This window comes from Anolis carolinensis, chromosome 6 (genome assembly GCF_035594765.1).
Source record: "Anolis carolinensis isolate JA03-04 chromosome 6, rAnoCar3.1.pri, whole genome shotgun sequence".
NCBI classification, from domain to species: Eukaryota; Metazoa; Chordata; class Lepidosauria; order Squamata; family Dactyloidae; genus Anolis; species Anolis carolinensis.
The window spans coordinates 10,157,459-10,183,753 of NC_085846.1; the positions used below are offsets into that span (position 1 = coordinate 10,157,459).

Here is a 26,295-nt window from a genome sequence, read left to right on the forward strand (position 1 = left end):
AGGCTAAGCACTCGCATTTCCCCAAAGAATTGCATTTGGAATAACATGATGTGTAATAGTGCAGTAAAATAAACATGGACACGATCTATGCACAGAGGAGCACATTGAAGGCCTAATGATTTTTGAGGTGCATTGGTTTGTTCTATTTGGGACTTAATTTTTCTTAAAAGAAAAATAAACATTATTTGGAAAGTGTATTATTAAATTTAAAGCATAGAGTTCAAAATAGCTGCACTGAATTCCATAAAAGAAAGCCAAAGTTGCAAAAAATGGAGCTAAATCAGTTTACCTGCTTAGCTTCTTTGATATTAAGGCACCTCACTCTCCCCAAATTAATCTAGACATTTGATGACTTCATGCAAAGTTATATGAATTTATTTTTATTTTTAAAATCTTTTTCTGCTCCAAAGAAATTTTGCTGTTCTGAAGCCACTGAAATCCTTGAGAAGACCCAGCAGCAACTGTACCCTGAATAATATTAAAACTAAATCTAATAGATGTACTAAAGTTGTGTTGCTCATGTTTTGTATTAACCCATAAGTGTATAAAGCCATCTACTCCCCCAGTCCCCTCTATTAGCATAATCCCCAGGGAACGGGGATCGTTGAGCCACTAGGCAATATCCTTCCAGTGATCTCCCAAACCTGGAAAACGTAATCTATTTCGTGTGTAAGTGAAATACAGCTAATACCATTAAACTCATAGCAATACTACCCCAACCGTGAATGTATAGGCTTTGTGAATATGAATTGGTTATGCCTATGTAGCCCTAGGTAATGAATCCAGAACTGCAAATACTAAGTTCTAGCTGTGGTTGTTTGGGAGAAATCATAATATCTTTGCATACATACATACACAGTAAACAATATTTTCAGAGAAGGAGTTTTGATGTGAATTTTTAAATTTTACATTGCAATAGAGACAACAGGGGGTGGGGTGCGGGGGGTGGTGGGTAGGGATAGACAATCTTCTTTATCACTATCCAAGGAGAAAAACTTTAGCTCTTCCAAAATATATCTCAAATGACTGGCTTTTGGATGATACAGGTGTTCCTGATCATCTGTTATAATCACGATGAGTGTACAAGTTGCCCATTCCCTAGTGATGCATGGACTTGTAATAATGACCCACATCAAAGCGAAAGCACAAATGACCTAAAGCATAATCTTAAGCATAAAATAAATTAGCATGATATATTTTCGATAGTGGAATATACTATACATTAGCATAATTCTAAACCTAAATTCAGTCTTACATATCCTGATTCCTCAATACAAACGAAGACTGGGACCCATCCTTCTGATGGAATTATGAGGATTAAATATAGATCATTCTTTTGTACCAGAATATCATCAATCATCAGGACATTTTATTAACATTAGGACCAAATTACAAATAAAAGACAATGGATGATGAATGAATAAACAAACTTTTTTTAATTCTTTCTTTTCATTATTTTTTCCTTTGTATTCATATCAGGCCTCAGAATAATGATATAGCATTTGGGGAAAAATATAAAACCAAATAATCCAGCACTGGAAGCTAAGATTGAGAAGATCTCCACGGCCACCATGTATTTCCCCTTGGAGCTCAAGTATGTTGGCACAAAGGAAATCCACACACTGCAGAAGACCAACATGCTGAAGGTGATGAACTTGGCTTCATTAAAACTGTCAGGCAACTTCCTGGCAAAGAAAGCTGATGTGAAACTGCAAATGAACAGGAAACCCATAAAACCCAAGAGGCAATAAAACATGGTGATTGACCCTTCATTACACTTCAGAATGACTTCTTCAGCCATTGAGTTCACATCAAGATCAGGAAATGGTGGAAAGGTAGACAGCCACACTGTACAAATGGTGGCTTGAATGAGCAAGCTGGAAAGAACAATGGACGTGGCCATTCTTTTCCCCAACCATTTCCTCCACTTGGATTCAGGCTTGGTGGCTTGGAAAGCAAGAATCACAGTGATAGTTTTTGCCAACACAGAAGAAATGGCCACTGAGAAGATGATGCCAAAAGCTGTCTGCCGAAAGAGACAGGTCATCTTCTGTGGCTTTCCAATGAACAGCAGAGCACAAAGGAAGGAGAGCAGGAGGGAGAGGAGGAGGGTGTAGGTGAGGGTCCGATTATTGGCCTTGACAATGGGAGTGTCCCGGTGTTTGAGGAAGATCCAAAGCACTACAGCAGTCACACAAAACAAGAAAAGAGCAGTGCTGGCCAGACTTCTTCCCAGGGTTTCTTCAAAAGTGAGGAAAGTTAGAGATTTGGGGATGCAGAAATCCCTCTTCTTGTTTGGGTAATGATCTTCTGGACACTGAAAGCAGTTATCCACATCTGCAGAAAAGTAAACATTGACCTCACTGAAAGTCAATTGATATAGTCAAAACATCATTTTGAAAGCCTGTAGTATAGCCTATGGAGTCAACATTTCCACATCCCACATCCATTGGAAGGAATATTGACTAGAAAGAGACTAGGAGAAACTCAAGGCAGTAATGAATCCCACCCACTTCTTCAGGTCAGGATGAGGTACTTCTCATTCAAATTAAGGCTTTTCTACTTATACAGCCCATAAATTCCTATGAAGCTCAACTCTAAGTTCTTTTTGGGCTTGGTTGGAGTGAGACAATAGCTTTACATTGAGCTACTGCCACAAGGAGTGTTTTAATGTTGTGTTCTGGGAGAAGATGCTAGTTATTGTCCTTTCCTCCACATTATTCCCATTGAAAACTAAAATAACCTACAGTGGTACAGATACAGGCAACTGAAAGAAAGATTTACACTAGACTGTAAAAATATGGGATTTGAAAGAGACCAATCAGAATTTGAAAAGGATCTATGTACTAACAAATAAATCTTATTGGAAAAATATATAAAGTATTACCGAAAATGGAAATGGAAACAGAATTGTCAAAGGATTATATGATTAAATGGGCACAAATTGTCGGATAAATGGGGAGAATGTGGACTATTGGCTTAAAAAAAATCGATGCTATGACCTTAGAGAAAATTTTATAAAATGATGAACAGGTGGTACCTGACCCCAACAAAACTAGCTAAAATGTATAAGGGGAGAAACAACAAGTGCTGGAAATGTAAAGAACAGGAAAGAACTTTCTTCCACATGTGGTGGTCTTGTAAAAAAGCAAGATAAATCTAGGGTAAGGTACAAAAAACACTGCAAGAAAATTTTCACTCAAAGATACAATTGGAGCCCAAATTATTTTTATTGGGAATATCAAATAAACAAACAAAATCATTAAACTACAAAGTATTGCCCTCATGATAATAGCAGCAAAAATACTATATGCACAGTTTTGGAAGAAGGCGGACCTCCTTTAAAATAGCAGAATGGACCAATTAGCAATTATGAACAAAGAAAAAAACACACAAAAATTATCAAGGACTGGGAGCCATTTCTAAATTTTGTAAAAAGAAATAAATAAAAGTTTTTACAGAAGGCTTCACAATTTAACCTTTTAGAATCTGTGCTGGGAATTTATAAACAATAACTATCAGGCCAGAAAGAAGAATCGAAAAACAATGTAACAAGAAGGAAGAACAGAATTATATATGAATGTCTCCAACCCAAGGAATTTAAAAAAAGTTTTCAGAAAATTGAACTGTTAAGTGTGAGGGATAATTTTCTCTCTCCTCTCCTGATTGGTGCATTCTTATCCCAAGGCATATTGGGAAATGTAGTTTATGGCAGGGCCTTTTGCAATCTTTACCATTGGGGACCTGGCCTTCCTAAACTACAGCTAAGATGGCTGTGATTAGCCACAGCATCTCCTTTATGGCAAGATACGGCCAAAGGAATGAGATTTGAAAAGATTTTAAAAGCAGCTTTAACAAATTTGCTTAATGATTGCAGTGAAAATTAAACTGACTTTCGGAAACATCACAATGTTACAGAACATTTCCGAAAAAAATGGGTAAGTGATTCAAATTCTAAATTCCTCTCCCACCTGTCCCGCATGCCTCGGAACTCACCTTTGTATGCCCAAATGCAATTAACCAGATCCAAGTTCCGATCTAATCCGAAATTATGCTCAAGCCTAGTAGCGAGACTGGGGGAGAGGTGGGAGACAACTGTCCATTAAGGAAATAACGGACAATATTTTAATTTTAATATGTCACATATGTGGATATACAAAGGTCTATTTTGGTTCTAGGCAAAACATGAAGCAAGGTTTGTGAGGAAGAGTGGAATTATATATGAATGTCTCCAACCCAAGGGACGTCACTAAATTGGGAGGAGTGAGAGGAGGGAGAGCATAACTGCATGTCTGGTTCATGCAGCGGGTATATAGATTTGTTTCATTGTTTTTTATGAATATGTAAATCGATTTATGATTTATGAATACGTAAATTAAGCCCCTGGTGGCGCAGCGGTTTAAACTGAGCTGCTGAACTTGCTAACTGAAAGGTTGGTGGGGCGAATCCGGAAAGCGGGGTGAGCTCCCACTGTTAGCCTCAGCTTCTGCCAACCCAGCAGTTCAAAAATGTGAGTAGATCAATAGGTACCACTCCAACGGGAAGGTAACAGCTCTCCATGCAGTCATGCCGGCCACATGACTTTCGAGGTGTCTATGGACAACGCCGGCTCTTCGGCTTAGAAATGGAGATGAGCACCAACCCCTAGAGTCAGACACGATTAGACTTAAAGTCAGGGGAAAACCTTTACCTTTTAAATTGAATATAAAAAACATATTAATTCCAAAAATTAAAACAACATCCTTTTTCTTGAAAGAAAGCTTTTCTTTATACACATAAGAGTGTGAAGGAAGTTATAGAAAATACATTCCATGTGAAATAAGAAGATGGAAAGGAAGAGAGGGAGAGAGGACCACTCTTACCCCTCTGGGCAGAAATCTTCCCTTCTGGACATGGAATACAATCATAGCAGCAAAATGGCTTCCCTTCCTTCTTTCTTTTACTGTAACCTGGATAACAATTGTCATTACACAGAGAAAGAGGTTGTGCCTATCAACAAGTAAAGGAAAGTATTTCATGGTGATGATCCTCCACTCTGCCCCCCCCCCCCAACTCCCCAATATAATTCTATGAAATCTATTTGAGTCTAAGCTTTTGTCTAGCATCTGTAATGGACTGATGAGGGCAAGAAAATGAGGGTCAATCTGACTAGACTCGTGGTCAGTTGAAACACAGATAAACAAATCAAGGATACACCCAGTGGTGGTTGAGATTACCTGGGGGTTGGGACCCTTGGGGGGGGGGGTTGCGAGGGGGTGTCAGAGGAGTTGCCAAAGACCACCAGAAAACACATATTTCTGATGTTCTTAGGAACCCTTTTGACAGAGAAGGCTGAAGATCTCTCCACCTGTCCTTCTCTTCCTTTCTCTGTGTGGGAAGTTTGGCCCACTTCAATCTTTAGTGAGGTTCAAAGGGCTCTTTGATTGTAGGTGAACTATAAATCCCACCAACTACAACTTCCAAATGTCAAGGCCTATTTTCCCCAAACTTCACCAGTGTTCACATTTGGGCATATTGAGTATTCGTGCCAAGTTTGGTCCAGATGCATCATTGAGTCCACAATGCTCTCTGGATGTAGGTGAACTCCAAAACTGAAGGTCAATGCCAATCAAACCCTTCCAGTATTTAATGTGTGCCAGGTTTGGGTCAATTCCATCATTGGTGGAGTTCAGAGTGCTTTTTATTGTAGGTTAACTACAACTCCCAAATGACAAAAATCAATCCCTCCCAACCCTACCAGTATTCAAATTTGGGCGTATTGGGTATTTGTGCCAAATGTGGTCCAGTGAATGAAAATACATCCTACATACCATATATTTACATTACGATACATAACAGTAGCAAAATTACAGTTATGAAGTAGCAATGAAAATAATGTTATGGTTGGGGTCACCACAACATGAAGAACTGTATTAAGGGGTTGTGGAATTAGTAAGATTGAGAACTACTGCACTAGAGGTCCACAGATGCACAACTTGTATGGCTTCAGCCTTGAATATATCAGGGCAAGAAACATAGTCAATGATATCAAAATTGCCCAGGGTTCTGCAATGTGCTTTGGCACACTTAAAGGCTATGGGGCCAACTCCACCCATTGCTGAAGAAGCCTGATCCATCCACAGTTACACATGCCATGATGCCATCTCATTTGGATGATTGTATCACACTGACTCCATAAAGGGTTGACTTTAAAGAGTGTTCAGAAATTTGACCCAGGACCAAGAGTAACTCCATAAAGTCTGTGAGCTCCACAATTCAAAGTGTTGGTTGTGGTTTAGAAAGGTCTACACAGCATATATCTAGATTATTGGCCAAACCATATCTACTTGACTGAGACTCCCTGAGCCCTGATATTTACAAAAAAAAGTCTACCACTTTTGGTCCCTTCACAAATATGCTTGGTGGAAACAGGAGAGAGGACCTTTTCAATGGAGGAGAAAGAATGAAAGTTTCTCCTACCAAGATGATCTGCTTATGATACCGGTATCTGACACTGAGATTCTGTACATACATTTTTGGGAGGATGGAAATCATCATATGATGGAATGTATTCACGTCCTACCTGATTGAACCAGCTGGGCCATACAATGGCATCCTCATGAACAGTGAACTCAACGGTTGGTAGAGACTGTGGATCTATCCTTCCCACTTTCACTCGACTAAAGGTCTCATTCGGGAATGTGACCCAATTGATGATATCAAACAGAGCTACTAATTTCCCATTTTCATTAAAGGAAATTTCTTCTCCAACTGAGTTGTTAAAGATAACACATTTTAGGAAGTGATGAAGCTAAATTGGGAGGAGAAAATGCAGTTACAAATGATGCTCACTGTCCAAATAAACAACATATGATAGTAATTGCTCACAGTTGACATCTATACTTAACGGAATCTATATGTCCTTAAAAATATATGTTTATTTATGATACTAATGAGTTATTTTATATAAAGCTAGGAAATTTCTAGTACACAGAGCAGTGCATGCACATCTTCCAATAAGAAAGACATTAACCAGGAAAGAGATCTCACCTGATCTTGGATGCAAAACAGGCTCAGCCCTGGATAGTGCTTGGATGGAAAAATGCCAATGAATACCTGGCACTGTAGATTATATTTCAGAGGAAGGAAATGGTAAAGCCATATCAGAGTTTACCTTGCCTAAGAAAACCTTATGAAACTCATAACTCCCTTAGTTAATAGGCAATGTGAAAGGCACATACACTCAAATTGGAAACATGGGTCATAGGGAATACGAAGCAATACTTACAGTGTGCTATCCAGTACTTAGAAATTACTTAGATCACATTGTATGTTTTAACCTTTACAGAAAATATATCATGTCTTTTTTGCTATGTGTTATGTCTACTACCTGTGGCAAACTTAAGGCAAACCAGATTTTCCTGAGAAGTTTTGTTCAGAGGCAGTTTGTTATCAATGTGCACCTATTATCCACTAAATAGAAATATATATAGAAGTGCAAAGACAGACAGATGCATTATCCACTTACTCTAGTAATTTGGTGAAAATAGATAAAATGAAATAAAAATGAAAAAGAAGTTATCATATCATATCACATACTTTTATTGAAATTTGTATGCATAGATGAAATTAACATGAAGTACAATAATAACTTAGAAAGGAATGCTGTGATTACTAACAAATCAACATTGATTTCTCAAAAAGAAGTCATGCCAGACTAATCTTATCTCTTTTTTTTTAATAGAGTTACAGGCTTTGTAGATGCAGGGAATGTTGTGGATGTAGCCTATCTTGATTTCAATAAGGCCTTTGACAAAGTCCCCCATGACCTTCTTGCAAGCAAATTAGTCAAATTTGGGCTAAGCAATACTACTATTAAGTGGATTTGTAATTGGTTAAGTGACTGAACCCAAAGGGTGCTCACCAATAGTTTCTCTTTAACCTGGAAAGAAGTGACTAGTGGAGTGCCGCAGGGTTTGGACCTGAACCCACTACTGCTCAACATCTCAACCAAATTAGCAGGGATAGCTAATACTCCAGAGGACAGGATCAGAATTCAAAATGACCGTAACCTATTAGAGAGCTGGAGCAAAACTAACAAAACGAATTTCAGCAAGGGCAAATGTAAGGTACTACACTTAGGTAGAAAAATGAAATGCAAAGATACAGAATGGGTGATGCCTGGCTTGACAACAGTCCATGTGAGAAAGTTCTTGGAGTCTTCATGGACAACAAGTTGAACATGAACCAACAGTATGATGCAGCAGCTAGAAAATCCAATGGGATTATGGGCTGCACAAAAGGACTATAGTGTCTAGATCGAGGGGAGTTATTGACAAGCTGGAAGGTGTCCAGAGGAGGGCGAGTAAAATGATCAAAGGTCTGGAGGCCATGCCCTATGAGGAATGTCTTAAAGAATTGGGTATGTTTAGCCTGCAGAAGAGAAGACTGAGAGGAGACATGATAGCCATGTATACATATGTGAAAGGATGTCATAAGGAAGAAGCAGCAGACTTGTTTTCTGCTGCCCTTGAAACCAGGACTAGGAACAATGGGTTCAAGTTACAGGAAAGGAGAGTCCACCTGAATATTAAGAACTTCCTGACCGTATGAGCTGTTCAACAGTGGAACTTTCAACCTTGGAAGAAGGTCCTTCCTTGAATTTTTTTTTTTAAACAGAGGCTAGATGGCCACCTGTCCGGGATACTTTGATTGTGCTTTTCCTGCATGTCAGGGGGTTAGATTACGTGGCCCATGTGGTCTCTTCCAACTCTATCATTCTATGATTCTATGATACGAAGTTACAAAAGGAACTGAGTATACTCTAGTTTTTAAAAGTACAGAGGCAGCTATGAAGTCACAGAAAAAGGAGGGTGACTCAGTCTTAGCACCTAGACACCAGAATCCAACCTTTGCCAGACATTTTGTGGGCTGTACATTACCTGCCATGACTGCATTTTTTGAAGATCTCTGATCCCAGTTATTCTGTATTTGAACTTGGACGAATCCATGTCATGCAAAGCATGTGCGGCAGCATAGACAGCATTGTAGATACTGTAGCTATGACTATTCATGCCCACTTCAAAGACAGACATAGGAAGAGTCTCCAACTTGTCCTCCTCAGTGCAGATATTTTCAGAGGACCCATCTAAATTGGGCCCAGGAAATGTACACAGGAATGCCTGTTGCCAGAAGCTTCTGATAAAGCCATCTTCTCGATCTGTGTCTGGTTTTCTGTTCTGCAGAAATTCATGGAACCCTGAAACCTTTTTTGGGAAAAGTGAAACAGATAAAGCCCCATGGATGAAGCTCAGGTCCCAGTCTCTTTGAATTGGGAGTGATGCAAAATCTATTTCAGCCGTCAGAATCCAGACTTTATTTATTTTTGGCATATCATAGAAAAATGGAATTCCTATCCATATTCTCAAAGTTAGAATTGACTGAATTTCTCCATTTAGGATCACTGCATTGGCAATACTTTTCCCAACAAGCTTTGATGTTCCAATAAGTTGATTTGCCATTGTTTCAATTTCACTGAAAAAGTTAATTGGGACTGCTGACTTTATGAAGTCAAAGCAAATACCTTTTTGCACGAACAAGGGGAGTACTTTCTGTACAAATTTTTGTCCTACTTCAGTGTCTAAATAAATCACTCCAATCCACATCCACTGGAAATGCAAAATTAAGTCGAGAATCCCGATGTATTGATGGGTCTCATTTGGGAACATGTGGTGAAAGAAAACAGCTTCATTTTTGTTATCCATTAGTGGAGCAGAGCCATATGTGAGCTTAAGGGTTAAAGATAGGGAGGTAATTAATATTGTATTAGGAAATTACATCTACTCGTTAATTTAATTTTAATGAGTGAATGAAATGACTGCATCAGGTAGTTTATCAGTACTGTTTAAATCACAACATAGCCTTGAAATAGCAAAATCCTCCAAAAAGGAATCAAAAGCAAGGAAAAGTAGAGGAAAAACAATAGGTTATGGTAAAGAAATAATTATAGAAACATATTTTAAATTTTCTTTTAAAAAATTCAATGTTTGCATCTCTAAGATTTGAAAAGGAATGATATTAGACTGGTTTGAACTAAAATAGTGATTGAACATCCATCACCCTATATCAATTAAAATGATAGTCTTCATATTTTGCGCTACAATAAATCTTCTGGACCATCTTCAATGGCAACTCAGTATGAAATCCATCACAGTGTAAACCAACTTGGAGGCAAATTCTGTAACCAGGCTATCCCGGCCTAAGAATGGTCACAGCTGATGAACCAGATAAAGCTGGTCAAAAGTAACAAGGCTAACTTCGACAATCAAAGGCTAAGCAACCATCCTTTCGAAGGGAGTAAATAACTCTGGGGAGTTATTTTTAGGATATACCACATAAATGGAATTTCTGAACATTGACAGGTTTTCCACCTTGACAGACTTCATTCTGATGATTGCCATTTCCAGAAATTGGCTAACCTGATGTATAGTAGAAGAAAAGATTTTTTTTTTGGGGGGGGGGGGGGGGGACACAAAATTTTATTTGTATTTATTTATTTATTTATTTATTACAATACTTATATCTTGCCCTTCTCACCCATCGGGGACTCAGGGCGGCTTACAATAAAACACAATATAAAAATATTACAACAATTCCATCAATTAAAATTAAATACATTAAACATTGATAAAATATACATATAAATATACAATTGGTGCATTTCGAGTCTGATAGCTGATCTGTCATTGAGTTCTAGGATGGTAATAATTGTTGCTGCTGTTATTGATAAAACTCAGCACTCAAAGATGTTATCTAAGGGAGAGGGCCTTTATGGGATTTCACTGCTCATATCCACTAGATTCTATAAAGTCTCATGTATTATACAGGGTGTTTGAAAAAGAACTCCCTAGTTTCCATTTAATTTAAATGGAAACTAGGGAGTTCTTTTTCAAACACCTCTATTATGTATTACTTGGAAGTGGTTTGATGCACTACTTATAGGATCCAGTGGAAACTGAGCTGTGAGGTCCAATAAATATAAATTTCACCCCATGTATAGATTTGAATGTTCATCAGCTCATCATGCAACACACGATGTTGTAGTTTGCCCATCCCTAATCTACATGGAACCAGTCAAAGATGTAATCTAAGATCTAAGTAACATGTATCAATGATGCTATGCCAGGAAGCTAGATGGTGATGTGTTGAAAAATATGGGGGAATGATGAGATGTTATGTAAAATAAAATAAAATAAAATAAACAAATTATGAGCTCAGGTTGCTGTGATTTTTCCAGGCTGTATGGCCATGTTCCAGAAACATTTTTTCCTAACGTTTCTCCTGCATCAGGAGAGAATGCTTCTGGAACATGGCCATACAGCCCGGAAAATTCACAGCAACCCAGTGATTCTGGCCATGAAAGCCTTCGACAACACATTGTTAGGAGCTCATTATTGCTGACACATCGATCTCTTTTATGCTACCCAGGAATATGCTTTTTCTATTTCTGATCTGCAGTCGACCAAAGTTCAGAAAAATAATACAAGTGACCAAAATGGAAAAAAAAATTATAACCTTAACTGAAACTTCCAACTGTGAGACAGGTGCCTTCCATGTGAGTAGAACATTGATTTTAATCTACATTTTTATATTTTTCAGATGAAAACTACATTTGATCATGCCCCACCTGCCCCATTGATATAAAATCCACTAGCTACTACTACATGGTCCAGCATTAATAATTTCAGAATCAAGTTATTTTTTTCACACCAGAAAACCCATCACTAACAGTAATGTCATCTAAGCATAGAAAGAATGGTAGAATGAAAGATAAATGAATGTCTCAATTCACATTCAGGCAATATCTTTCCAAAATTGCTTAGGGAAAAGTTAACAAAAAAGCAAATTTAGGGACTATAGATATCAAATTCTCCTTAAAATCCTGTTCTGAGGGTGAGCTTACCTGTGTAAATTTATAGATGCACAGGATATCTGCCATGAAAAGACAGACATTGGAAGTAGGTCCCCCAATGACTGCTACTGGGTTGTCCTGGGTGTCACATTTGTAGTTAGGGACAAATTTGCCCCAGGTAGAAAGGAGTTCCAGTGAAGCAAGATATGTCAAATCGGCGAGAAAATTACTGTTGTAAATGGAGAAACCCAATGTGATGTTGGGTAAGATGAGGGAATTTTCATTGATCTCCTTAATGGCAAAAATCAAGGCCAGTATGTGTTGGTAGTTGTGAGTAAACACTCTGAAATAACAGTAACAGCGGATTTATATTTCAGATTAATACACATATTCTATCTGCATTGCACTAAAATATATTGAAGAATGTCTGACTACAGATACAGAAAAATGGGTTTGAGCCTTAACCTTCTACAGGTATACAGTTCAGTACTGATGTAGAAGGTGTGGATCAGAATTCATGTGTATATTATTATTCTTATTATTATAATTTTCACTCTATCCTGCTTAATCCCTACAAAAAGAGACCCAAAGCACTAAAAACAATGCAATATTACAAACGTGGAATAATATTTATTAGTAATTTTCTTTTTTAGAGGAAGCAACAAAGTCATGAATAACTATGAAAGACTTTCACAGGTCATTACTAATATTATAAATCATGCTCACATGGCATTTTTGTGCATGCAATCACATTTTCTGTGCAGGAAGCTACATTTTGAGTTTCTGTACAGAAAATGATGCACATAATTTTTTGGTACAAAACAATGAACATATTTGCAAGTTTTACATAAAATAAGTCCCATATGGCAAACACTTTTACAAACATTTTTGTACATTTTCTAATATTATTTCTATCTTTAATTTAAACCAGTTCCAACATTATAACAACTGAATTTTTAACAGATCCCAACCTCTCTTATGTCTGAAGTATTGCATGCAATAATTTGAAGGGAAAAACCAAATTCATACATTGTATCTCCTTGAGATTTCTCAACAGGATTTTGTCTAAAGGATATCTCTTCAGAAGACTTAAAAATCTGAGACAGAATGGCACCTATGAGCAGGTCTCCAGAAATGTGATACTTGTGATGAATACGAAGAGATCGACCAATGTCACATGAACCAGCTTTGCATGCCACCTGAAACAGACTGAATACCAGCAGAATGAAAATGAGTTGGGTGGATAGTTTAATTCTGCATAGAAATACTCCACTTGGACAATTATTCATTGCTTCCCAAATTGTGATCCAGGTCTCCATTAGTATTATAGTCTATTTGAAATTACATTAGTTTGCTGGTTTGAAATCAGTTCTGTGAAGTATACACAATCAAAGCAAAGGAACCATCTTTTCCTCCATCTTCAACTCCAATGACAATATCAATATGCATATAATTTAGAGCAATGCACTCCGATGCAGGTTCACTTGTAGATAAATCCCGTTGATTTTGTCATCCTGTAATCCTGTTTATAAAAGAACACAGACTGAACCTTTTCTTTGCTAGTATTCCCTGGAGTCTCCAGGTACGTAAAAAAAAGTAAGTGCAAATAGGATAAACGTGATCATTAAATGGGAGTACCCTGGGGTATTGCAAAAATATGTTTGTCACAACTCCACAGGTGTCTTCTCAGATCATACCAAATTTACCAGGAGTCATATGGGTCGTAATTATGTCTATAAAAAACATGTCCAGGAAGCAAAAAAAGCTTCCAAGGAAAGAACTAGTTTTCTGGGCATTAATTGGCTAGCCAATATTTTACACAAGTTTGAGACTATGGGGTTGATGTTTCCAAAAGTAAGGAGATCAGCATTGCTGGATTTGATTACAGGCCTAGATAGTCCACTTATTCGTGCTCTATTTAATCCTGGGGATTATTATTATTATCCCTATTGACCTCATGGTTGGTGCATGGCCCTTACAATGCTTATAAAGATACTATGTCTTAAAAATGGCCACCATTGCAGCAGCCTGCACAAACAGGTCCAAAATGGGCCCCATTGTTGTGGCTGGGCTGTGGCGCAGCTGGCTAGTAACCAGCTGCAATAAATCACTACTGACCGAGAGGTCATGAGTTCAAAGCCCGGGTTGGGTTAAGCCCCTGACCATTAAATAGCCTGGCTTGCTGCCCCGAAAGACAGTTGCTTCTGTCAAGTAGGGAAATTTAGGTACGCTTTCTGCGGGAGGCTAATTTAACTAATTTACAACACCATAGAACTGCCAGCAAAACACAAGGAAAGGAATGAGGAAGTACAGCCACTAGTGGACGGTGAAGCAACAGCTCCCCCTGTGGTTGGAATCGTGAAGCTGGAAAAATGTTAAATGCCTCTGTGTCTGTCTATACTATATGTTGTTTGCCTGTTGGCATTGAATGTTTGCCATATATGTGTTCATTGTAATCCGCCCTGAGTCCCCTTCGGGGTGAGAAGTGCGGAATATAAATACTGTAAATAAATAAATAAATACACATGGCAGCCTCCTAAGATGGCTGTTGCAGTAGGCTAGCCATGTGTTGGGCCATGCTGTCCACCACAAGGCCTCCCGCTCTTCCCTGCCTGACATGAAGGCCTCAAATGCTCCCCTGGTACAGGTGTTGCCACCTGCCAGGAAGGATCTCAGCTTTCCCCCTGGTAAAGGTGTTGCCGTTTGCCATGAAGACCCCAAGCACTTGTCCGCCATGGTCTTCAAGTGTTGCCTCGGCAAGGGTGCGGCTGCCTGCCACAAGGTATCCTGTGCATTGCTGCCCATCACATGTGCTTTGCATGGATGCAGGGTGAGCCACTACTTCCCATCATGGTGCTTTCCTGCCCTGTCAGCTGGGGGATAGGGAGGGCAAGCAAGGCTATGTGCTCACTTCTTCCCCTAACTTCAGCTTCACAGGTGATGTAGGAGCACTGCTGATGAATGTTGCAGGACCCACCGCTCAGAACCAATGTGAGGGTTGCAGGGGCTTCATGCATTAAATATATGCCAGCCCTGCCCCCCCCCCCCCATAAAGTAGTCTCAGGCATAACTATGTTTTAAGAGATCTTCTTTGTTGGGTGCCAGCAAATAGCCATCCCCTCCCAGCTGGCAAGGAGGGGAAACCTAATTGTGGGGCCCTGTTATCTAACCAAATATTCTTCTCAAGGCAGGATCAAACCAGGAAATGCAGGAGAAGAAAACCAGGAAATGCAGGTCTAGCATGAGAACGAACTACAGTAAAACCCCGCTCGTCTGAGCCCCGCTCGTCCGAGCCTCCGTGCAATCCGAGCGGCTGAACGGGAGGGCCCCAAAGGCCCTCCCCATTCACCTGCTCGCTGGCGTGTGTGTTGCTAGGTAGATAGCAAGCTACCTAGCAACACGCACGGGGTGCTCGCCCCTTGGGAGAAGCCTCCCCTCCGTTGGGATGCAGGCTGAGTCCCAAGGGAGAGGCCTGGTAATCCGAGTCATCCGGGTTGACCGAGCTGAGGTCCGCCCGTTTAACTCGAACTACCAGGGTTCTACTGTATAATGTATTTTCTCAGATAGCAGGAGATGTTGTGACCTGACATTTTGTTAGGGTTTCTATTGTCCCCCTATCCAAATGATAGGCCTTGTCTTAACACATATTCCAGCTGTCACCTATCCTAATAGGAAATTTGTGAAAATTGAATAAATTAACATTTCTGTCTCAAAATGGAGACTGCCAACAGAGGAGGACAACATCGTCCATCATATTCTGTGAAAAAAATTCACAAGAGGTCAGTCTTAGTGAATAAAATTAATCCCAGAAACAGACATGTGCTTAATGTTTTCTTTTTATTAGTTGTTTCCTTATGTTCATATCAGGCCTCATGACAATGATATAGCACTTGGGGAAAAATATGAATCCAAGTAACCCAGCACTGGAAGCCAAGATGGAGAAGATCTCCACAGCCACCATATGTTTGCCTTTGCTGGAAAGGTAGGCTGGAACAAAGGAAATCCACACACTGCAGAAGACCAACATGCTGATGGTGATGAACTTGGCTTCATTAAAACTGTCAGGCAACTTTCTGGCAAAGAATGCTGAAGTGAAACTGCAAATAGACAGGAAACCCATAAAACCCAGAACACAGTAAAACATGGAAACAGAGCCTTCGTTACATTCGAGACTGATTTCTTCAGCCATTGAGATCACACCAAAATCTGGAAATGGAGGAAAGGTAGACAGCCACACTATACAAATTGTGACTTGAATGAGAAAGCAGAAGATAATAATGGAGGTGGCTGTTCTTTTCCCCAACCATTTCCTCAAGCATGACACAGGCTTGGTGGTTTGGAAAGCAAGAATCACAGTGATCGTTTTGGCCAACACAGAAGAAATGGCCACCGAGAAGATGATGCCGAAAGCTGTCTGACGAAGGAGACAGGTCATCTTCTGTGGCTTTCCAATGAACAACAGAGCACAAAGGAAGGAGAGCAGGAGGGAGAGGAGGAGGGTGTAGGTGAGGGTCCGATTATTGGCCTTGACAATGGGAGTGTCCCGGTGTTTGAGGAAGATCCCAAGCACCACAACAGTCACACAAAACAGGAAAAGAGCCGAGCTGGCCAAACCTGTTCCAAATGGGTCTTCAAAACCAAGGAAAATTATATATTTGGGGATGCAGAAATCCCTGATCTTGTTTGGGTAATGATCTTCTGGACATTGAAAGCAGTCATCTACGTCTGGTGAAAAGAACACAATAATATATTATAATTCGTGGCTTGTTTTAATGTCAGTTATCAAATGTTATTTAAAAGCCACGAGCAAAGCGTGGTTGTTCAAAATCAGAGTGTCCAATATTGTATCTCATCCATATATTTGAATGAAGATGTATTTGGAAATAGGTCTGGATGATCCCAAAACAAAAAAGGAATTTCATTTCAGTATTCTGCACAAGAATGTTACATTTCATGCCAGTTCAGTTTGGCTCAAGATTAGTGATCTGGTCAAAAGGGAGCTTTGGTGGTAAAAAATATTGCACTTAAGAGACATGCTCTTTTAAACCAGTAATGACATTATTCTGTCACAGTTAAATAGCTGAAATTTAACTATGACATCATCAGTATGGTGACATCATCAGTATGACCTCATCAGACCCCATCCATGGTGCTGGACACACTTTAAACCTGGTCTTCTGTTGGGGAAAAGATGATGGTAACAGTATAGTGGAGGAACTGTTTACATTTCTTTTCTCATGGACCGATTACTACCAAGCACAGGCTACTCTGTGGCAATGAAGGCAGCACAAAAATCCTTTGTTGCTGCCAACATTGCATCTGCAAAGAACCAACTGAGAGAGCTGTTTTTAGGGTTGGAGGATTTTTAAACCATGCTCAGTCAGTTGACAGCACATTGTGAAGAATTTGCTAAGTTCTTCGCAGATAAAGTTGCTGAGATCTGTTCTGACTCTGTGGATGTAACTTGAGGCATCTGCTTGTCCTGTTTTAATGCATTCCTTTCAATTTATACAGCCTGATAACGTAGACAAGATCTTGGGAGAAATGAAGGCGACCACCTGTTCCCTGGACCCTTGTCCTTCCTGACTATGACACCCAACTCTATTATGTCTTTCCACCAAAAACCAAGAATGCCATCCTGGTCCTAAGCTGGTACCTGTCATCAGTAATGGACTGGACGAGTGCTAATAAATTGGAATTAAATCCTGACAAGACAGAGGTGCTCCTGGTCAGTCAGAAGGCAGATTAAGATATAGTGTTACATCCTATGTGGGATGGGATTACACTCCCTCTGAAGTTGCAGGTTTGAAACGTGAGGGTAATCCTGGATTCATGACTGACCCTGGAGGCTCAGGTGTGGCCAGTGGCCAGGAGCACCTTTGTACAATTAAGGCTTGTGTGTCAGCTGCACCCATACCTTGAAACGCCAGATCTGGCCATGGTAGTCCACACCTTAGTTACATCCCGTCTGGATTACTGCAACGTGCTCTAAGTGGGGCTGTTTTTAAAGCTAGTTTGGAAGCTTCAACTGGTCCAGAGATTGGCAGCCAGATTACTAACTGGGGCTCCGTACAGGGAGAGAACTAATTCCGTGCTACGACAGCTCTACTGGCTGCCGATCTGAATACAAAGTGCTGGTTATTACCTTTAAAGCCCTAAATGGCTCGGGCCCAGACTATTTGGCCAACCATATCTCCATATACAAACCTCCTCGGGTACTAGGATCAGCAGACAAAGGCCTGCTCTCGGTCCCACCCCCATCTCAAGCACAGCTGGTAGGAACGAGAGAGGGAGCCTTCTCTGTGGTCACCCCCTGCCTCTGGAACTTCCTCTCTAAAGATATCAAAATCACCCCCTCCTTACCCTCCTTTAAAAAACAACTAAAAACCTTCTTATGCACCCAAACATATAGAGAGGATGAGGAATAGAATATCATGTATAGTCATCCTGGAATGGTAATGGTAATGGTAATGGTTACTTTGGCTCTGCTGGCTTTTAAACTTGTAAATTTTAACTAATTTCATATTTTTAATCTTGATTGTCTTGTTCTTTGTTTGTTTTTCTTAAGTTAGGAGTAAATTTGTAATTTTGTTGTTCTACCCCAATTTTGGCAATGTCTTTATTATTTTAATGTGGATGTTGATTTATTTTGTGGGACTTGGGTGGTGTTGGTTATTTTGTTCTTTGTCCAGCACCTTACGGTATTGAATGTTTGTCGATTTGTCATAAACTGCCTTAAATCCCTATGGGGAGGTAGGGCGGGATATAAATAAAGATCATCATCATCATCATCATCATCTACAGCATTCCTGAAAAGCGGATCTCTGCCCCACATTTTTCCTACTAAGATGCCAGCTGATAAGATTCAATTAGATAAGGGTATATGCGGGTGAGTGATGGCAGCACATTTCAAATTTTTATCATCAAGAGTAATGAGACCGTGCCCCACCATAATCATTTCTTGATCCCTCTTAAGACATTTGATAATGTGGGCCAGAACTCCATTGGTACCATATAAATCAAGTTGCAATTTTTCCAGGATTACCTAGCAATGGTGTAAAAAGGAAGATATGAAATATAAACTCTGAGCAACCCATTTTTCTATGTATGGTTTCTTCCATGGTCTCTGCAGCTAAGTTCTTATCATCAACCCGTATGCCACTGTAATGCAACAACAAGATTTGAGCCAAGGAGTATAATGTTACAATGCTTACTTCTCTGGTTTGAAATCTTTCCTTCTGGACAAGGAATACAATCAAAGCAGCAAAATGGTTTTCCTTCTTTCTTTTTCTTGCTATAGCCTGGGCGGCAGTTGTCATTACACAGAGAAAAAGGCCGTTCCTATCCACAAATGAAAGAGAATATTTGAACACGCAGATAATTTATTGTAAATGATTAGATGACTTGTGAGGAGTGTAATATAATAGAAATGAAATAGAAAATAGTACGCAGTAGGTCTTTGGAAAATAGACAGGTTTTGTCTCTTTAACCATTTTTGGGAGAACATATCTATGCCCAACATGATATAAACACTGTTTACACTCATGTTTTCTACTCCTTGATTTCTTCAGTCAATGCTTTATGCTTCTGTATTATATCATTATGCTTTAATATTTCCTGCTGTACTTTTGGCACAAGAGTATGAAATGTGAACTTACCTTGGTCAGATTGTCTGGCCTCACTTTGTCCAGCCTCTTGAACAGTAAACCCTTTTGAAGATCTGCTCAATGCAGAATGGACCGTGCTTCTTCTGCAGTCCTATTTGTTTGGGAATTTCCCCACCCACCTTCCCCAGATTCTAATTCATGAAAGATGGCGCATCTCTGGATTAGTCTGGCTCCACAGGATATTTCATTAACTAATGCGGACACATCAACCAGAGTTCTGTATCAGTTCCTTAATTATGTTGCCTCTTCTGCCTTCCTCAAAAAACCTGACCAAAGCACCATTGATCCTTGTTCTGATTGCCAGCCAAACGGATCTCCTTCTCTCCATGCAGCTGATGCCTGGGAAAGGTGGGAGCTATGGTTGTGACAATAGTGTCACAATGTGATTAAGCAGTGATTGTGAATATGGAACACTTATGGCTAGGTAACTGTTCCATATTTAAAATCACTTCTTAGTCACATTGTGACATTATTTCTACATTTGTCACACTCCATCACCTGCTTTAAGGCAACAACATATGAGCAGCCTGCTGCAATAAATCACTCTGACCATGAGGTCATGAGTTCGAGGCCAGCCCGTGGCGGGGTGAGCACCCATCAATTAAAAATAAAATATAGCCCCTGCTCGTTGCTGACCTAGCAACCCGAAAGATAGCTGCATCTATCAAGTAGGAAATAAGGTACCACTTATAAAAAAGTGGGGAGGCAAGGTTAAATAATTTACGACCTGGAATGAGGAAGTGCCGTTAGAGTGGATGATGAAGCAGCTGCTCCCCCCTGTGGCCAAAATCAAACATCCCCTCAGGAGAAGGTTAAATTGCCTCTGCGTCTGTCTGTCTCGGTCTCTGTCTGATGTGTTTATGGGCATTGAATGTTTGCCCTATGTGTGTATAATGTGATCCGCCCTGAGTCCCCTTCGGGGTGAGAAGGGTGGAATATAAATACTGTAAATAAATAAACAAACAGTTAGCTCCCCTTAATTGCAATTAGCAATTTCCATCCAAGTTACTTTGCTGGGCATCAGCTGCATGAGAAGAAGGAGGTCAATTCAGCTGGTGACTGGAGCATGGGTGAATGGGTGAACCTTTCAGCTTCAGACTACTCCTTGATATCACTCTGTCCCAATATTTTGGTCTTTGGGGCGAACTCTCTTCTAAGGGAAGGGAGTGGCAGTTCTCTCCACTTCACAAGGGAGTCCCTTGAATCCTCATCAAAATTGACCCCCATTCGTCTTCTGCATGTATCATGGACTTCGGTGTTTATGGGATAGAGGACCAACATAATGGTCTCTTCAGTTGTTACACCAATGAGAAAAAAAGTTTTTTTTTTTAAATTGGGGAAATTTGCCTTTTTTCATATGTACTTCACAGTGATTTTATTTATTCATTTATTTTGCAAGGCAGCTCTGGATTCAAAATAATGGTTTTCAGTTAATCTCCCATCATTACCATATGCAGCAACAAAACCTTTTGAACACTGAATACCACCTAGAGGTCCCACAGGATATGCTTGTGTCTTACCTGATCGAACCTGCCTGGCCATACAATAGCATTATCATGAATGGCGAACCCAATGTTTGGAAATGTTTGTGAGTCTACCCTTCCCACTTTGACTCGAAGGAAGGACTCATTGTTGAATGTAACCCAGTTGATGATATCAAACCCAGTTGCTAAATCCCCATTTTCATTCAAAGTAACCTTTTCACCAGCAGTGTTGTTAAATGAGATGTTTTCCAGGAAGGTGTGGAGCTGGATTGATAGTAAAGAAAATGTAATAATTATATGCACCATATAAATTAACCAGTACAAAAAAGTCAGGGTAACTAGCTCCTTAGTAAAAAATTAGAAACACCTTGGACTCAATTTAGATGTCAATTTCACAGTTATGAACAGCAGAATTCAGATCTGTTTGATTTAGATCCAGTTGATTGGAATCTATACACTATATCTGAACCCGATTACATAATCTGAGTCCTCCCAAAATACACTTTTTATCAAACATTCACTTAAAATTTAGAGGGACTATCCCAATCCAATTTCATACAGTAACTCCATATCAAACAGCTCTAAACCTTGTTGCTTTTCAAATCAAAGAGAAGGTTTGACATGTAAGGAAACACAGATTAATTTTTCTGGACATACACACCTACACATGTGTGTTGACAAATTGAGAAAAAAACATATCAGAACAAATACAAATGCATAAGATGATCAAACACTGTTATACATTGCAACCCAGTGCTGGTAATATTATGACGATTGGATGCAATAAAACAAAGTTCATTATGGTTTTGCTATGGACAGAATTCAAAATAAAATGCTTTCTATCTTATGCTGTATGCTATTAAAATGCTTTCTAAACATTCTGAATGCAAAAACATACCAATGTATCTTGCAAGAGGTTGAACATTACCTGCCACGATTGCAATTTTCGAAGGTTTTGTTTGCCTCCAGCTGTCCTGTGTTTAAACACAGAGAAGGACATCTGATGCAAAGCATGAGCTACAGCATAGACAGCATTGTACATACTATAGCTGTGACTGGTCATGTTCAGTTCAAAAACAGACCCAGGAAGGCTCTCCAGCTTCTCTTCTCCTGAACATATTGTCTCAGAATGGTCATCCAAACTAGAGTCTGGGAACAAACAGAGAAATGCTTGCTGCCAGAAGTCTTTGAGGAAGCCATCTTGTGGGTTTGAGTTTGGTTTTCTGTTTTTCAGAAAGTCGTGGAATCCTGAAACGTCCTCTGTGTGCACTGAAATGGATAAAGCACCATGGATGAAACGGAGATCCCCAGATCTTTGAAAAGGAACTGATGTAAAATCCACTTGGGCTGTCATAATCCATATTTTACTTATTCTTGATTCTTCATGATATTCTGGGATTTCTATCAGCATTCTCAAAGTGATCATTGTTTGTATTTCTCCATGCACAATCACCACATTGGCAATGCTTTTCTTGACAAGGCAAGCTATTTCAAGGAGCCCGTCTCTCATTGTTTCCACCTCGCTGAAAAAAGTCATTTGGGTTATTTCTAGCATGAAATCAAAGCAGATACCCTTCTGTGAAAACTTGGGAAAGACTGTGTGTATAAATCTCTTCCAAGGATCATCATCTAGATAAAGGACTCCAATCCAGGACCACTGGAAATGCAGAAGTAATTGGAGAATCCCCATATACTGATGGTCTCCATTTGGGAACATCTGGTGGACAAAAGCTGCTTGGTTTTTGTCATCCATCGGTGGAGCAGAGCCATAAGCAATCTGAAGAACAAAAACTATTCTGTTTGTTGAGGCAATTATTAAAACATTTAGCTCTTCTTTTTTTAACCTATAAAATGATAGTTTGACTTTTATGTCATCAAAGCAAAACATTTTTAATGGGCCAATTCAGGCCCCTTTTTTAAAAAAGGAAGAAAACTAACTGCTGATGCTAGTTGCAATTTCTCTCTGCTGAAGTGATGTAAGGTTTTGGTCATAGTGTCAAATGCTCTTGCAGATAATTTGAGTTGAAAGTAAAAATAGAATTTGAAGCTGTCAGGCTATTCAATGCTAATCAATGTGGACAGTTGCAACATTTATAGGTAAGGTAAAGGTTTTCCCCTGATGATAAGTCCAGTCGTGGCCGACTCTGAGGGTTGGTGCTCATCTCAATTTCCAAGCCGAAGAGCCGGCGTTGTCCATAGACAGCTCCAAGGTCATGTGGCCGGCATGACTGCATGGAGCGCCGTTACCTTCCCACTGGAGTGGTACCTATTGATCTACTAACATTTGCATGTTTTCGAACTGCTAGGTTGGCAGGAGCTGGGGCTATCAGCGGGCGCTCATTCTGCTCCCAGAATTTGAACCTGTGCCACCAGGGGCCCACAACATTTACACTTGCCTCCAAAGGACAAGAGTTCTTTCTCCCACCTGGGACATTCCACAGATATATAAACCCCACCTGCCTAGTTTCCAACAGACCTTACAACCTCTGAGTATGTCTGCCATAGATGTGGGTGAAACGACAGGAAAGAATGCTTCTGGAATATGGCCATACAGCCCAGAAAACTCACAGCAACCCAGAATCATAAAGTCTTGGAGCCCTTCCATGCAGCCCTATATCCCAGAATATCAGGGTAGGAAATCTCACAATATCTGCTTTGAACTGGGTTATCTGATTCCACACTCAGATAATGTGAGATTTTCTGCCTTGATATCTTGGGATATAGGGCAACGTGGAAGGGCCCTTGGAGTTGGAAGAGACCTCAGTCTCCACCATATGCATAGATCCATTCTACCTCTCACAGGTTTTATCAGTCGGGGTGAATATAGATCCTATAATTATGTTACTGGTTTCCTCAATCAAATAGCCATACTTTTGCCTTCTAATGTTGGCAAGATTTAGGCAAAGGACATGTTTTACATCTTTCTGGATCCTATCACATTCTATTCCACTCCCACAAATAACTATGCTCTATCGCCTGCAGCTTTAACATCACACTATGTTACATCTAAAGAAGTGGGTTTATATCCACGAAAGCTTGTGATAGAATAAAAGTCAGTTAATCTTAAAGGTCCTGTCACATTTCTTTGTTTCTTCCTCTCGCTTATTCCTCTTTGTTCCAGCTGGTGGATTCTATAATAGGAGATTAAAGACCTACCCATAGTCCAATATTTTTTTGGAAGAGAATCAACTAACTGTTGGAAGACTTGCAGCCATGTAGTCATGAACAAGTTCCATGTGATGAACTTGCTCACAGACAGCAAGTCTGGAAAGCTCACCATAGCTGAAGAAAGCATAGCAGAGATATGTCTCTTGAGTTGAAGTAACTAATCAAAAGACAAACACGTTGGTTTTTCAGATTGAAACATTCAACATGACCCTGTATGCCAAGGCAGCCCTTGCTGTGCTCACACCATTTTAATTTTAAAACCACACAATCCCTAGTTGCGAACAGAAATGAAACGTGAAACAGAAAGGAAACAATGTCTTTTTAAACTCTGGCATTCAACACGCAGATCTTACCTGTGGAAATTTATATATGCTCAGGATATTTGCCATAAAGAAACACACGTCAGAATTAGGTCCTCCAATGACTGCTACTGGCTTGTTCTGGGTGTCACATTTGTAGTTAGGGACAAATTTGTCCCAGGTAGAAAGAAGTTGCATGGATGCAAGAAAGGTCCATTTGGCTAGAAAATTGCTGTTGGAAATATAGAAGCCCAGCGTAATGTTGGGTAAAAGCAAGGGGTTTGCATTGATCTCCTTCACAGCAAATATCAAGGCCAAGAGATGCTGGTAATTCTGTGTTATTACTCTAGGATGAGAGTTAAAGATGGTGTCATATTGCAGAAAACAGCATTAGCTCTCTCTTAATTCAGTATACATTTCAAGTGGTGTTGTGCTAAAATGCACACTGAACAATCTCTCTGCTCAGATAAATGTGAAGAAAAATCAATCTATAAATCTACTTTTAAATGTGTTACCTATGTATTCTGACTTTCTGCAGAAAAGCAATGCAAATAGAGGTAGCTAACATGATCATAAACCCGGATCTCAAACCACTTTAAGAACAGTGTAGCCATTAAAATCACAATATCCAAATTAAAGTCACAATACGAAATGAAAATCAAACTAATAAAAAAGAGGTTTTTTAATTTTTTTGAATATAGACATTGATATATACAATGTTTTGGAAGCTTTTTAGAGTGAAAAAGATGACATGAAAGACCAAATACTTCTAAAAGAGGTATTTTGTTCAATTAAGTAACTAGTTCTTAAACTATTTTGGACTCTGCATTTTTAACAGGAAAACTGGATAATGTCTGGACAGAATCAAGATATCAATAGGAAAAATAAATCCATACATTACATCACTTTCCAGTTCCTCAGAGGGATGTTTGCTGTATGTTATCCTATCAGCAGATACGAAGATCTGAGAGAGGATGCCAGCAATGTGCAGGTTTCCGGATTGTTGATACGTATGATGCATGCCAAAAGGGAGATTGATGTTCTTTGACTCAACAGGAGTTTTGCATGCCATCTGAGGCAGCAGAATTAATGTCAGGCCCATGAATAACATGACCTTGTATGCAAATGCTCCATTTAGAGAAATATTCATCAGTGCTTCACCCATCATTATTCAAATATTCTGTCACAATATGGCCTCACTACAATGAGTTGAGAGAAGATGCCAGCAATGAGCAGGTCTCCGGACCGATGAGACCTATGATGCGTAGTAAAAGGGTGATGATTGATATTCTTTGTCTCAGCAGGATCTTTGCATGCTATTGGAGGCTCAGCCCTTTTGAAATCAGATCTCTACAGTATGAAGATTCAACAGTCAAAATGATGGATCCATGTCTTGCTCTAGCTACAGCTCTGAAAGACCTGGACAATATTAATAGTACTTGTAACTATGCCCTCCTCTTCATGCCTGCTCAGAAGTCAGTCCCATAAATTCAGTGGAACTTACTCCTCTGTGTATCTGCACAGGTTCTCCACCTCAAATGGAGTGGTTTTCCTAGTGATTTTTAGAAATCCCAGGGGTCTCAGAAAATTAATTGCTACATTGGCCACGATCACATCTGCTTCTTAGGGAAGAAGGAGATGTAAACATGGCCAATTTAGCAATTACAGGAGAGTTAAATCAGGATTATAGGTTCTTTGAGATTCTACCAAAGTAGTGTGTGTGTGTGTCTGTTTGTGACATTTCTCTTGATGTCACAAGGGAGACACAAGGGCTTGTAATCACCAAT

The 26,295-nt window shown here is 39.6% G+C and overlaps 2 protein-coding genes across 2 annotated transcripts; both read right to left on the minus strand.

Annotated features, from left to right (window-relative positions):
- Positions 1-1,335: 1,335 nt before the first annotated feature.
- LOC100558616 (vomeronasal type-2 receptor 26) lies at positions 1,336-14,626 on the minus strand. The gene is made up of 2 exons (XM_062957075.1): positions 14,536-14,626; positions 1,336-2,337 (listed from the first exon to the last, which is right to left on the minus strand). The coding sequence occupies exons 1-2, from the start codon at positions 14,624-14,626 to the stop codon at positions 1,436-1,438; spliced, it is 993 nt and encodes a 330-aa protein (XP_062813145.1). The 3' UTR covers positions 1,336-1,435.
- Positions 14,627-15,671: 1,045 nt separating this feature from the next.
- Positions 15,672-24,706, minus strand: LOC100558811 (vomeronasal type-2 receptor 26-like). The gene is made up of 3 exons (XM_062957076.1): positions 24,563-24,706; positions 19,105-19,231; positions 15,672-16,615 (listed from the first exon to the last, which is right to left on the minus strand). The coding sequence occupies exons 1-3, from the start codon at positions 24,704-24,706 to the stop codon at positions 15,714-15,716; spliced, it is 1,173 nt and encodes a 390-aa protein (XP_062813146.1). The 3' UTR covers positions 15,672-15,713.
- Positions 24,707-26,295: the final 1,589 nt, after the last annotated feature.

Excerpts from the sequence above, each read along its gene's own strand:
- LOC100558616 (XM_062957075.1), bottom strand. The coding sequence starts at position 14,626 with ATGGCGGACAAGTGCTTGGGGTCTTCATGGCAAACGGCAACACCTTTA. Across the intron at positions 2,338-14,535 it reads CCTGGCAGGTGGCAACACCT|ATGTGGATAACTGCTTTCAG; the intron begins GTACCAGGGGAG and ends ACTTTTCTGCAG.
- LOC100558811 (XM_062957076.1), bottom strand. The coding sequence starts at position 24,706 with ATGCAACTTCTTTCTACCTGGGACAAATTTGTCCCTAACTACAAATGT. Across the intron at positions 19,232-24,562 it reads GCATATATAAATTTCCACAG|GAACGGCCTTTTTCTCTGTG; the intron begins GTAAGATCTGCG and ends ATTTGTGGATAG. Across the intron at positions 16,616-19,104 it reads AAAGATTTCAAACCAGAGAA|ACGTAGATGACTGCTTTCAA; the intron begins GTAAGCATTGTA and ends TCTTTTCACCAG.